Source organism: Erpetoichthys calabaricus, chromosome 10 (assembly GCF_900747795.2).
Source record: "Erpetoichthys calabaricus chromosome 10, fErpCal1.3, whole genome shotgun sequence".
In the NCBI taxonomy this organism is placed as follows: domain Eukaryota; kingdom Metazoa; phylum Chordata; class Cladistia; order Polypteriformes; family Polypteridae; genus Erpetoichthys; species Erpetoichthys calabaricus.
Window position 1 is genome coordinate 40,859,233 of NC_041403.2, and position 15,072 is coordinate 40,874,304.

The 15,072-nt window shown below is 38.1% G+C and overlaps 1 protein-coding gene across 4 annotated transcripts in view; it reads left to right on the forward strand.

Annotated features, from left to right (window-relative positions):
* Positions 1 to 15,072, forward strand: part of col11a1a (collagen, type XI, alpha 1a) — a 290,480-nt gene that overhangs the window by 76,935 nt on the left and 198,473 nt on the right. For 2 of the 4 annotated variants that reach the window (XM_051933206.1, XM_051933207.1), the window contains exons 5-7: positions 5,282 to 5,413; positions 14,008 to 14,172; positions 14,388 to 14,495. In XM_051933206.1, the coding sequence (XP_051789166.1) occupies positions 5,282 to 5,413; positions 14,008 to 14,172; positions 14,388 to 14,495 (405 nt within the window). Of the gene's footprint in view, positions 1 to 5,281; positions 5,414 to 13,541; positions 13,644 to 14,007; positions 14,173 to 14,387; positions 14,496 to 15,072 lie in introns of all 4 variants that reach the window. The other 2 variants (XM_028811103.2, XM_051933208.1) reach the window with 1 other exon arrangement.

Genomic DNA, 15,072 nt, shown 5'->3' on the forward strand with positions numbered 1-15,072 from the left:
TCCCATTGTACACAATGCATTTTGGTTAAATTCAATTCAAATTTATTGTCCCAGGTGGGAAGTGTGGTTTCTCAGCAGGGTTCGAACAGAAAGGTTACAACAAGAACTCAACCATCAAACATTACTTTGAGCAAATAAATAAGACATAGCAATGAACATAATATGTATGAATGATAAAACATCAAATCAAATGTATTGCATATACATTAAGGCTCAGCCAATGATTGACAAGAATGATTAATATTCACCCCCCAGGTTAAGCCTGTTGATGTTTAAATGCATTTAGAAGAAGAATAGAAGTTAGGATGAAAGAACAATTGAACCCGTGGCCTTTTATCCTTCAAAACTTGAACCAATGACCTGTTGACATGATGGTGAATAGTGGAATTTTGAATGTAGTGAGTGAGGTGAGACAACACACTCTGCTTGATTCTAAAATGCTGATTCTGATCTTTTACTTGAAATGTATTTACAGAAAGGTCAAGTAAGACCTGAGAAGTTGACAAAATAGGAATTGAGGGCTTAAGAACAAACATCATTTAAATTTTGCAATCCTTGCATGTATGACGAAAGCTCCAAAAGTCATTGTTGAGGAGAATGCTTCTTGTGACACTGTGTTCAAGACATTGTAAATAGATACTGTATATGTGAGATATCTGCTTCTTTTTATTTAGTCTTGTGTTGAAGCAGTACAGAATGAATTGTTTTTCCAACTTTTTCTCTGGTTTAGTCTAGCCATGGAAAGCAGAAAGCCGTCAAGGCTTTACTTTATAAGATGACCTTACTGCTTTGTTCTGAGCAAAAGTAGATATGCATCTTGCTTATTGTTTCATTCCAGAGCATAACTAATTAAATATACACTGAATAAGAGTTGTTCAGTTATCAAAAGCTCATGTGCACTAAAAACCAGCAGACCCTTTGTAAGTGACTGCGAGTTTTGTAACACTGCCACACATGAGTTGCCTTCTGTAACTCTATTTCTTAAACTATTGCCTGTTTGTGAATTTCTCCTTGGGATTAATAAAGTATCTATCTATCTATCTATCTATCTATCTATCTATCTATCTATCTATCTATCTATCTATCTATCTATCTATCTATCTATCTATCTATCTATCTATCTATCTATCTATCTATCTATCTATCTATCTATCTATCTATCTTCCTTTTCTTTTACGTAAACAGATGTCAGTCCAAACCTTTGTGTATTTCTATATATGTAACAATAAAAACTCAGTAAGGCAGTAATTAAGGGACAACATAAATATTGCAACATTATATTTAACAGATTGTTAAGTGCTAACTGTGCTACCCATCTAAGATGGGTTGAAATCTAAATAATCAATGTAGATTTCTGTGATAACTTTTACAGTGCACCATCTATTGGAATGTATTTTGTAATGCATGTAGTTAAAAATATTGCATTTTTTCACTCCAACAGATGGCACATCACAAACATTTGTAGAAATGAATTGCATTGCTACAAATGTTTGTGATACATTATCTGTTCGAATGACAAATGCAGTGCATATGTCTTTGTTATATGGCACTTGGTGTGGGATTCTTTAAAGCAATATTAATAATAATAATAACATTTATTTGTATAGCACATTTTCATACAAAAAAGTAGCTCAAAGTGCTTTACATAATGAAGAGCAGTAAATAAAAAAAAATATAACAGCCATCCATCCATCCATTTTCCAACACGCTGAATCCGAACACAGGGTCACAGGGGTCTGCTGGAGCCAATCCCAGCCAACACAGGGCACAAGGCAGGAACCAATCCTGGGCAGGGTGCCAACCCACCGCAGGACACACACAAACACACCCACACACCAAGGCCAATTTAGAATCACCAATCCACCATGTCTTTGGACTGTGGGAGGAAACCAGAGTGCCCAGAGAAAACCCACGCAGACACGGGGAGAACATGCAAACTCCACGCAGGGAGGGCCCGGGAAGCGAACCCGGGTCCCCAGGTCTCCCAACTGCGAGGCAGCAGCGCTACCCACTGCGCCACCATGACTACATAGTCATACTATAAAAAAGAAAATACAAAAAAAAAAATCAGAAAGTTAAAAAAAGAAAGCAGGAACAAAAAAAACAAAACCTAACAAAACAGAATTCAGCCTCTACCCGATACGTCCAGTTTTTTGAAGATGTTCCATGTCGTCCTTTATTTTGCTCTATTTATGTGATAAGAGTTTAATGGTCAGTGAGCTTACCATCAGGAAAAAAGTAAACATATAATAAGGAATTTTGAAAGCTCTGAAGCCTAAGAAATTATTTAAAAAAATTAAACATTGATTATTCACTAGTTGGCATTTATCTCTGTGCCCTTTGCTTGATATATTGTTATTACAGCGACATCTTAAATTTTGTAACATTTGCTTCAACATAATGTAATTTTCTTTCTCTCTCTCTCACTTGAAATGAGATCAACACCAATCAAGTTTACGTGTGACCTTAGATGGCTGGGGAGTCTGATTCTTAAGTTAAAGACCTTTGAACATTGGGGACCTAAGGTGCCATTAGGGAATGCTTCTGCAAGTCTGGGTTCCCCTCACTCTCCTACCACTGTGTTCTGTTTGTTACAGTGCATCCGGAAAGTATTCACAGCGCATCACTTTTTCCACATTTTGTTATGTTACAGCTTTATTCCAAAATGGATTAAATTCATTTTTGTCCTCAGAATTCTACACACAACACCCCATAATGACAACGTGAAAAAAGTTTACTTGAGATTTTTGCAAATTTATTAAAAATAAAAAAATTGAGAAAGCACATGTACATAAGTATTCACAACCTTTGCCATGAAGCTCAAAATTGAGCTCAGGTGCATCCTGTTTCCCCTGATCATCCTTGAGATGTTTCTGCAGCTTAATTGGAGTCCACCTGTGGTAAATTCAGTTGATTGGACACGATTTGGAAAGGCACACACCTGTCTATATAAGGTCCCACAGTTGACAGTTCATGCCAGAGCACAAACCAAGCATGAAGTCAAAGGAATTGTCTGTAGACCTCCGAGACAGGATTGTCTTGTGGCACAAATCTGGGGAAGGTTACAGAAAAATTTCTGCTGCTTTGAAGGTCCCAATGAGCACAGTGGCCTCCATCATCTGTAAGTGGAAGAAGTTCAAAACCACCAGGACTCTTCCTAGAGCTGGCCGGCCATCTAAACTGAGCGATCAGGGAAGAAGGGCCTTAGTCAGGGAGGTGACCAAGAACCTGGTGGTCACTCTGTCAGAGCTCCAGAGGTCCTCTGTGGAGAGAGGAGAACCTTCCAGCAGGACAACCATCTCTGCAGCAATCCACCAATCAGGCCTGTATGGTACAGTAGCCAGACGGAAGCCACTCCTTAGTAAAAGGCATTTGGTAGCCCGCCTGGAGTTTGCCAAAAGGCACCTGAAGGACTCTCAGACCATGAGAAAGAAAACTCTCTGGTTTGATGAGACAAAGATTGAACTCTTTGGTGAGAATGCCAGGCGTCACGTTTGGAGGAAACCAGGCACCGCTCATCACCAGGCCAATACCATCCCTACAGTGAAGCATGGTGGTGGCAGGATCATGATGTGGGGATGTTTTTCAGTGGCAGGGACTGGGAGACTAGTCAGGATAAAGGGAAAGATGACTACAGCAATGTACAGAGACATCCTGGATGAAAACCTGCTCCAGAGTGATCTTGACCTCAGACTGGGGCAACGGTTCATCTTTCAGCAGGACAACAACCCTAAGCACACAGCCAAAATATCAAAGGAGTGGCTTCAGGACAACTCTGTGAATGTCCTTGAGTGGCCCAGCCAGAGCCCAGACTTGAATCAGATTGAACATCTCTGGAGAGATCTTAAAATGGCTGTGCACTGACACTTCCCATCCAACCTGATGGAACTTGAGAGGTGGTGCAAAGAGGAATGGGCAAAACTGGCCAAGGATAGGTGTGCCAAGCTTGTGGCATCATATTCAAAAAGACTTGAGGCTGTAATTGCTGCCAAAGGTGCATCGACAAAGTATTGAGCAAAGGCTGTGAATACTTATGTACATGGGATTTCTCAGTTTTTTTATTTTTAATAAATTTGTGAAAACCTCAAGTAAACTTTTTTCATGTTGTCATTATGGGGTGTTGTGTGTAGAATTCTGAGGAAAAACATGAATTTAATCCATTTTGGAATAAGGCTGTAACATAACAAAATGTGGAAAAAGGGATGCGCTGTGAATAATTTCCGGATGCACTATATATCAAGGAGACAGTTGTTGGTAAATTATGCAGTACCACAAGCAATGTTCTATGGCTGGAAACTCCTAACTACCTTTTGTAAGACAGGCGCAGCATCGTGACATACGACTGTAAGTTAATGCTGGAGAGGCTCTTGTGATTTAGACTTCAGAGTGGGTTCAGAAAGTGAATGATTCTTATAATACTCAATAGTAATAAAACATAACATGAACTTGCAAACAGTGCAAGAAATACTGTTCAAAACATTTTTGATTTTCCCTGTACCTGCAATGACAAGACTAAAGAATCTTTCTGTAATCGCAGTAGTTATCTACTATTTTTTGGAGGAAAGTTTTGGTGAATTGCAGAGACACATTTCCATCATGATGATTAAACAATACATTTAAAGACAAAGGTAAACATTATGTGCAGTATCATTTTAACTTAATTTGCATTTTGATTTGAAGATATGGTCTCGCAAGCTTTAGAAAAATCAAATTATAGACATCTAGGACACCGAACAAAGAATTGACATAGGTAGGCTGTCTGAAGGTAAAGGAAAACAGAACAGTGGTGTAGGTAATCATTGTGTAATTAAGCAATCCTGGCCAGTGGGTTACAACCTTTCAAATCATTCTGCAAGTTTCCATCTGTTCTTTTGGCTGCTATACATGCAGGTGCAGATTAGAAATCCTGTACCATAACTGGTGAAGCCCAGAGCATTTGACCTTCTCTCACCTAAATTCCCTATGTTCTCATGGCAACATTTTTCTCTTATATAGTTCCCAGATCTGCTAAGACACTGCTGTAGGATTTGTGATGCTTGCTAATTGTAGACAAATCCATATTGATGAAGTTGGGACACATTGAACCAATTTCACAGTGCCAGGAATAACTTATTTATTTTTACAGTGAAAGATTTTTTCAGAAATGATTTTCCTCAGTTTGGTTCTATTAATTGGAAACACTCATTTTTTTGGCAACAGATTGGAGAAGTGTTTAAGATGCCTTTTACTTATTAATTCCCACTGAATTTAACGTAATTCTGCTCATGTCTTTGATTTTCAGGGTGACATTCAACAACTGCTCATTGTGGAAGATCCAAAAGCAGCATTAGACTACTGTGAACACTACAGTCCAGACTGTGACACGCCTCATTCCGATACTCCCCAGGCTCAAGAACCACATGCGGAAGAGGAGGTGAGTTACAGACGTCTGGCTGCTGCATGCAAGAAACTTTTTTTTACAGGACTGGTGACTTAAAATAAGAAGACATTATTAATAATGCACTGCTCTGCTTTTAAGGAGTCTGTTTGGTAGCATGAGGAAAATAACATTAATTTTGACAAGAAAGACAGAATTATAAAAAAGACAATGGATTGATGGTAATCATAGTTCATAATGAATATGATGATAGATAGATGCTTAGTTTAAATTGTTAAACTGTGTGTCTTATGATATTATACAAACACAATGATGACAGATAGATAGATAGATAGATAGATAGATAGATAGATAGATAGATAGATAGATAGATAGATAGATAGATAGATAGATAGATAGATAGATAGATAGATAGATAGATAGATAGATAGATAGATAGATAGTCAGTCGTGGGTCCTTTGAAATAGTTACCTTGCCAATAGCTATTTTTTCATTTGAGGTGAGAAAGTGCAGTCTTTGCATATTATTTACTGTGTACCTTTCTGTCCAATGCTGTCTTTCTTCTCTCTCACTCTGTCTGTATATATATACTGTATGTATTACTGCATATATAACTTTTTTTTTTAAATTAAAGTGAAATTGAAGCAGAATAAATAATAAGCAGCAGCTAATGTGACTTTGACGGGGATCGTGCAGCTGACACACTCTTCAGTAATCCAGGATCTCTACTTTTCCTTCCTTTACTTCATAGTCATTTTACGATGTGCTTCAGGCAACAGGCCCAGACTCCATGCCACACTCAAGAGCTGCATGTATTGTGCAGAATACCACAAGAAAAGTTTTTGAATCAGTGGATTTTTCTGGAGGACTAATTCAGCTTTTGTTTCCTAACAGTATGACATTTCTCACACCACCTGTTGCTACTTTTCTGTGATGTTTAAATACATACATTACATGAAAAAGTGAGTTCCAGCCACATGTGTTTGCTTAACAAACACATGTTTTGCCATGAAACTCTCCCCCATTTACTTGCTCCTTCCACAGCTTGCAGGCATAATGAATGGCTTTTTTCAGTTGGGAAGGGGGGCTAGTTGAGCTCCAGATGCTTAAACCATGAATTAGATTATTTTAAGTGAAAGTTTTTTATTAATACTGTACCATTGATATGGATATGATGTGAACAGAACGTTTGTCATGTGAAAGCTTTGCATAATCTGGCAGAATTATGCACTAACAGTTTAGTTGATGAACGTTTAGATAAAGAGGCAAGCACATGCACCCAACAATTACCATGTGAGCCCAAACTGATAGACGTGTACACCAAAAATGTCTTCATATCCCTGAAGATTAACTGATGTTGTCCAAAGTAGAGTCTCATTAAGTGGCGTCACAATTTATTTATAAATATATTTTGTTTTTGTTTATTTTTTGCAATATGAGAATGGGATGATGACATCATCATTTCTCCATCTTGGATTTTCTTTATTATGAGGAGTGTGTTATTTCATGTGCGTGTACATCCAAGCTATATCCTAATATCTGAACTTTATTTTTAAAGGGAAAAATATTTTCTAGCTTACGGAAAATTAGTATATTCTATATTAGCTGTCCCCTGTGGCTCCATCCACGTAGTGGTGAAACAGGACAAACTTTTAAAATCAGTAAAACATTTAAAAAAAATATAATTCTGCCCAAGTGGAAGGTAGGTACGCTCCAATGTCAAACATTGGCACTGTATCTGATTGTGTTCAGCTCTGACGGGAGAGCGTCCCCTGCATGGGGAGAAAAGCACATGGCCATGATATCTCTGGCAATCAGCAACTACCCTCTAAAACACAAGTAGCTCTGATCTCTCTCTCAAAGACATCAAATGTTACTCCTTAACAATCTGTAGGTGATAATGTCTGTTGAACAAACAGGTATTGCTAGTTAAGCGGAGGCAAGGTACACTCCAACATGTGGCGGTAGGTAGAGCAACTCGAATGGAGGCTGGCACTCGAGTGAGGTGGACCCTGCCCCCCTCTCCTCGGCCTGCAGCTTCTCTCTAGGATTCGTGCAAATATTTGGGTAACTATGATGCTTAGTGCAATGAGAGAAGTCACAAAATCAACCAAAAAGTTGAAACAAATTATAGAAAAAAACACAATCTAAATTCGTTAAGTAGTTCTCTTGTGAAAAGCGGACAGGCATACAGACAGAGAGACGTTGGATTCTATATATAGATATATACAGTATAAAGTATATACTATATAGAGTATTGTGCAATATATAGTATACTAGCCGTCCCCCGTGGCTCCACCCGCGGGGTAGTGAAACAGGACAAAATTTAAAAATCAACAAGCAAAAAGTTATCGCTAGAGAAGCAGAGGCAAGGCACACTCCAAAATGCAGAGGTAGACCGACTCCCCACTTCTGATGTCATGCTTCCTCCTCCCCTCGGCCCACAGCCTCTGTCTCGGGTTAGCACAAATATATCACTCCTGCAAGTGAACTATGATTCTTAGCGTAATGAGAGAAGTTGCAAAATCAACCAGAATGTTCAAGTAAATTCTAGAAAAAAGTCCAATCTAAACCCGTTAAGTAGTTCTCTCATTCGCTAGCTAAGCAGATGTAAGATACGCGCCGAGGCTGCTTGTGAGTGAGGAGGGCCCTGCCCCTGTCGCAAAATCAACCGGAATGTTCAAGCAAATTCTAGAAAACAAAACGATCTAAATCATAGTTCTCTTGTTTGCTTTCTAAGAGGATGTAAGATATGTTCCCGAGGCTGGCACGTGGTCGAATTGGTCACATCATAGAGTATCTCAGAAAGTCTGGATGGAGATATTGTGAAAAGGAGGTGACAGAAAAATAAACAAACAACACAAATAATCACACATTCAACAGTCAGCAGGTATCACTAAAAATCTGCATTTATGTTTGTTATATTTAGATTTGTGTTGTTAGCCCTGCTTTAGGAACATAACAATTGGCTGCTACTTTGCATCCAGTGTTGTAAGGAGAGGCTCAGGGTCCAAGAAACCCTGAATTATACAAAGTTAAATATATTAGGTCAACGTTCATATACAGAAGGTAACTGAAAATACATCTCACTCCTTAGTCATTTGATGACGGCAAAAATATGTTTTCAAAGCAGTTCAGTTTAAAAGATGGAGATGAACAAGATTTTTTAATAATGTTATTATTATATTTGGCCTTGAAATCACCAGTTTCCATTTACATTTTTCCAGTAAATGTATTTTCTTCAAGATGAAATAACTGATGAGATCACAATGGAAAGTTTTTTGCCATTTTTGACAGGCCTGATTTTTTTGTTACCCATAATTTATTCAGCTAATGTCTTTTCCAGAAGGAATATGGCACAGGGGTGAAACCCTAGAAGTGCACTCTGTAGTAGGTCTGCACAGCCAGCATACCAGTCGCCTAGAAAAGAGTCACTAAAGTCATTGTACTCCTTGCTGCTTTTATTTAGTTACATTTTTGAGAAAAAAAACATAGCTCAACCAATCCCTCAAGCTGTTACCCTTTAACAGAAAAAGTTTGTTTTCATTTGATAGTAATGTAAATTTAAAATAAACAGAGTGGGAGAATATAAGAGAGGGAAGGAGAGAGACAAGACAACATCTCCATTATCAGTATATCCTGTTTTCCTGTTTCGTATTACACAAAATCATTTAGTTAAAACATTGTATGTAATGTGTTCATATTAATTTTTTTGCTTGAATAAATGTCTTGCATTTACTTGCGTTTAGCAGCTGCATCAGCCTAAAAAGTAATTCTTCTACATTGGTGGATCCTTTGCTTGCATTTTAAGATATTAATGAGATCAGCATGTCAGCTTCATGAGTTTTTTTTTCTTCCTGTGTTTATCTTAAATCCTAAATTTCATTTACACATGCACACACACATATATAGAAGAAAAGTTCTGGTTTCATTTAAACAGTAATATAATGCTGTCTGCTTCCATTCTGTTTTCTTCCATGCAACAATTCTGTGGCTTATGGAAGGCGGCCAACTTATCAGCTTCTTGAGAGTTTTAATAGTTGTCCAGTAGTATTAAGACTGACATTCTCACTGCTTTGATAAATGCATTGATAGCAGAATCCACCAACTGACTGCAGTCAACATGCTTCTGTAAGTCTTTTACTGTTTGTCAGCTGCAAAAGATTTACATTGGCAACAGTGATCTGAACATCATGACTGGAATTTTAGCAGCCAAACTCTTTAATTCTTTGATTGTTTTTCCTCAATTTTACATGTTGAGTAGACAAATGTTATCAAGCACACTTATACTTGCATTATTTTATAGCACATAATTTTCAGCTGCCTAAATATATATATATATATATATATATATATATATATATATATATATATATATATATATATATATATATACTGTATATATATTGCATAATTTAACATTCTGTAATCCACTTAATCCTATTTGGAGTCTATCCTAGTAGTACAGTGTGCCAGGTAGTGCTAGTCCATCTAGGGCACACTCATGCACACACCCACACTTATACTCACACAGGTCCAATTCAGAATTGTGAATCAACCTAACTAGCATTTCTATTGGCATGTGGTAAGAAAAGCCAAGCAGCCACAGGGAGAATGTGTAGGTGTCACATAGACAACAACAGGGTGCTGCATGCCAATATGGTTTGTTGGATCAATAAGGCTGCATAGCACTTACCCCTACCCCTCCGTGCTGCCCCAGTATATGTATGCTATATGTACCAAACAGCCGGGGTTATCTTGTACTCTGGCTATATATGAAGTAGTAAATGCCATAAAATACACTTGGAACAGTTCACAGTATTAGCCCTGGTTCTCTATCATTGGTTGATTCTAACTTTGCATATGATTCTGTCCGAGATAAACTCTGATTGTCTGTGACCCTGAAGTGGATTAAGACCATCTGAGAATGATATATTATGTTCATAATATCGATCATTAAATGTTGATGTGTCTGAAAAATACAAAATAACCACAGATTTTGGTCCTGACCAAATACAAGATCTATTTCTACTATTAAACTGCTTCTTTTATAACACTGAATATTCATTCGGATTCAGTCTTACTATTTTTGGTTTTGTATATTCTGTTTTTTAAAATATACAATATTTAAAGCTTTGCAGCAATTTGCAATCATAAACAATACATGACATGCCCTATTATAACTTACTAATACTGCTAGATTAAGTTTATCAATCATTCTGAAATTAAAAGGACAAAAAAGTTTCAAGTAGGCTAGCCGTAAACAAAAAAAAAACACTCAAAATGAGGATATTTCATTCTAAATGTCCATCCATCCATTATCCAGCCCGGTATATCCTAACTACAGGGTCACGGGGGTCTGCTGGAGCGAATCCCAGCCAACACAGGGCGCAAGGCAGGAAACAAACCCCGGGCAGGGCGCCAGCCCACCGCAGGTTGCACACACACACACACACACACACACGCACACACACACCAAGCACACATTAGAGACAATTTAGGATTGCCAATGCACCTAACCTGCATGTCTTTGGACTATGGGAGAAAACCAGAGTACCCGGAAGAAACCCACATGAGGAAATCCATGCAGACACGGGGAAAACATATAAACTCCATGCAGGGAGGACCTGGGAAGCAAACTCGGGTCTCCTTATTGCGAGGCAGCAGTGCTACCACTGTGCCACCGTGCCGCCCTCATTCTAAATGTATTAAATATAAAATAATTACAAATAATTTAAAACACTGTTGACATTTATGACAAAAATTACATTTTCTATCAAAATTATTTATCTTAGGCTAGCCGTCATCAGAAAAATTAAAGTATATTTTGTTGCATGCATGTCATTGTAAAGGACATTTCAGTAATGTTTTATTTACACAAATAATTTTATAAAACCTTAAAATGTACATATACTACTATTACAATAAATAATAACAGTTGTACCTATGTAGAATTAAAATACGGTAAAAATTAAAAGGTAATAAAAATATTTTCTTTGGTAGATACAAGCAGTAGATGATGCGTCATAACAAAAAAGGGGAACCATTGAAAAGGCGATAAGAATGCTGGCAGGAATGACGTTAGCATTGTGATCGCCTTTTCAGTGTGATCGCACTCCAGACAAAAATTGTCTTCAATAAAGTGGTGTGGTTAAAGGCGCTATATTGCGCCCGACCTGACACAGACTCACACTGAGGCACGTGTAAAAGCACAAGGATCTTTATTTTTCTTCACCTGTGGGGCACGTCTTCACCGTGAACCCCACAGGCAATACACAGTCCCAAGCACTTAATCAAAACACACAGTCCTCCACCTTGGCACCACCACTCCTCCCAGGCAACCTCGTCCTCTTCCTCCCAATTCTGGCTCCTGAGTGGTGGTTGCTGGCCCCTTTTATAATTCACCCGGAAGTGCTCCAGGTGCTTGATTGGCTTGTCCCGGCTGCACTTCCGGGTGTGGTGCATACGTGGCCCACAGGGCCGCAGGAGTCCCAGCTACAGCACCCCCTGGTGGTGCCTGCGGGACCCAACAGGGCTGTATCCAACTCCAACTCCTGTGGAGCCCTATGGGGGCACGAAGCTCCTCTCCAATCACCTCCAGGGGGGCGGCCATCTAGCGTCCAGGGGGAGGTATTGCACCGTCCAGGGCTGCTCCCCCTGAAGACACAGTGCAGGGGCGTCCCGGCTGGGCATGAACGTCAGTCGCGTGCGACACTAGTCATAAAGATGCAATATTTTAATCACCCCTACACTCTTAAAGATAAAGATTCTAAAGTGGTTCTTCAGTGGTGTGAAACACTAATGGGCCATGATGTTAAGAGGACTCTTGCAGCATGCAGTAACACAGGCTGATTTCAGGTTTTCTTAATCTGTCAGCGTCCTGCAGCCTACAATACTAAAGATTACATTTTTTTCTACATATTAGGAAGTTTTTCAAAGCACAAACAATCAAGTTCATATGCAAATAACTATTTCCAGAATGAAATGGTGCTTTGTCATGCAATAGTTGTACAAGGAACCACAGAAAAGAACCATAAAGCGCCATTAAAGAACCATTATTTTTAAGACTATACTCAAAAAATAAAAGTTATATTTAGAAAAACAAGATAAGTAGTAAAGGTGAAATAAAGTTAGATTAGCCTAAGCCTATTGTTTTTATGAACAGTGGTTGTGGTTGCCCAGACCTTGTAGCTGGTTGTGAAGGGGCACCCCCTAACAGTACAAGCTTCAGGGCCCCACAAATGTAGCTCCACCAATGTACATGACATACACTCTAGCAAAGTGGCAATTAAAACTTAAGGCTGGATATGAGCTTATGGTCCTCTGGTATCCAAACCTTTCCACTGCAGGATCATCATCATCACTGGGTACCCAAGGTTACCTTTGTTCCAATGAATGGTTAAAGAAGTCCAATCCTCAAGTCATAGATTTTGGAAAAGTGGGAACAGGAGGTTCCAGCTGGTTCTTTACCAGTAGCCTTCTGCCACTGGACTTAAAGTGGGGGCCTGGATGACAGTCTGGCCATGGGTTATTTTAACCAGTGCACATATGGTACCTACAAGCTACAATGACAATAAAATATATTAAAGAAATGGTAGAAGAAATATAAATCTACTTGGCATGCATATGTTTTATCAGCCAACAATAAAATATAGGATGATACTTTGCATAATGATCATGTTTTAGCAATGTGTCGCAGTTGATGCGTAGGCTGGGACAAATGGACTTCCAGACACCAAACTGATCTTGTTTATTCAAAATGCATCATTAGTATTAAAATGTTGCATGGTTAGTGTGTATGATTTCTCCTTACCATTAACACTTGCAGCTTTTTACTAGCTTGGAAGCAATCCTTGTAAAGAAAAATATGCACATTTCTTCTAAGTGTTGTAGCAAACTTTTTTGAAGTCAAAGGCTTCTGGATTCAAATGATCAAGCAGTAGCTGCATCAAAAATGTGAAAAGTTAGTTAGAGTGTATGTGCATATGTTCCTTGCATATGTTTGTTTCTTAATAAAACTGACAGAAATATGCCACCTTGCTCATTGTGGTATATTTGGCATAATTGTATAGTAAACATTGTGAACTGTATTATTTAATACAGCTTCTTTAGCTTGACTAACACTAACATTACCCTGCTTGGGTTTTTTCCTCTTACGCTCCAGTACACGACTGATGCCTTATTAGAGTACGACTATGAATATGGTGAAGGAGAATTAGCTGAAACTGAGATCCCACCAACAGAAGAAGCTGTAATTCAACCAGAGGTAAAAATAAACCCAGGCCTGTTTGTCATGTGGTGTTTGGCTGTCATTCATCGTCTGTCAACCTCCTGTGTGGTCCATTCCCTGTCACCTGTCGGTCAGATTTGTTTGCCATTCCCTCGAAGTGACACATCTCAACTGGCAGCAGCAAACAATAAGCAAAGCTTTAAAAATATATCTGAAAACCTTGCAGTCTTTGTTTCAGGTTAGAGCAGGTAGAAGAAGGGCTACTACCTCATTTTCTGTCTTGACTGTCTGTCTCTCTCGTTTTTCATTCAAGCCTTCAGCAACTTTCTTTTCCATCAAAATTCTTTCACTTTTAAACCCTATTTTTTGTTTCCATTCCATCTTCCACCACATTTTACAGAAAAAGAAAGCAAATTTCTTCAGCAAAAAGAAGAGAGCGGCAAAGCCAATTAAAACTAAGAAAAAACCCTTAAAGGTCTCTTCCAAAAAATTAGCAACTAAGAAGAAGAAAGGGATGCCAGGCTACCAAGCAACGGCACCATCGAGATCATCAGTCAATCAGGGGGTAATGATAGTCGAGATGATCAAGATCTTCTCGTGGTTCAGACCAGAAGATCTCTGATAGTAGACAATTTCTAACCCCACTAGATGAATTCACCACTGGTTAACTGTAGACCACGACAAATAACCTCAGCTGCTGCAACGCATAACTGCTTTTCTGCTTTAGTTGATTTTGTTTTTTACTTTTGTTTTTTTTTTTTTAAATAATTATTGGTTCAGATCAACAATGTAGAGGAAACTGAAGAATACATCACAAATGAACATGATTATGCAACTGTGGAATCCTACCAGTCCCAGCCACCTACTCCAGCAGCAACACGTAATGAGGTAACAAAAGAAAAAGGTTTAATTTGACTGGTCATTAAATTAAGTGGATCCTGTTAACGAGAGTTTATTACTTTAGTCAATATATTAATTAAATTGTTTACAAATGCTTTGAAAACATCTAAGTACCATTTAAGGCACTATAGTTTTTATCCAGCCATTTGTTCTAAAAGCACAGTATGCAAATGAATTTAATGATGGGGAAAGTTGAACAACACTAACTGTAGTTCTCATCATTCAAATGTAGAGGGCGATGTTTTCCATTTTTATATAACAGTCTTTTTCTTTTTTTGAAACCTGTTTTTTTTATTATATTTTTCTAATGATTTAAAAATAGAACTATAAAAAGAACTGCTTTATATTTAATTACTCATATTTCTCAAATACAGATGAAAAAAATCACTGCATGACAAACAAAATCTTTAATATAGCTTTGTGTTGACAACCAGGAATGGAAATCAGCAAAGAACGAAATGTGCAATTTTCCGGTTTGCTAGATGAGCTTAGAATTTTAAATGTCAGGGAGAAATAAACATTAATTTATATATATATATATATATATATATATATATATATATAT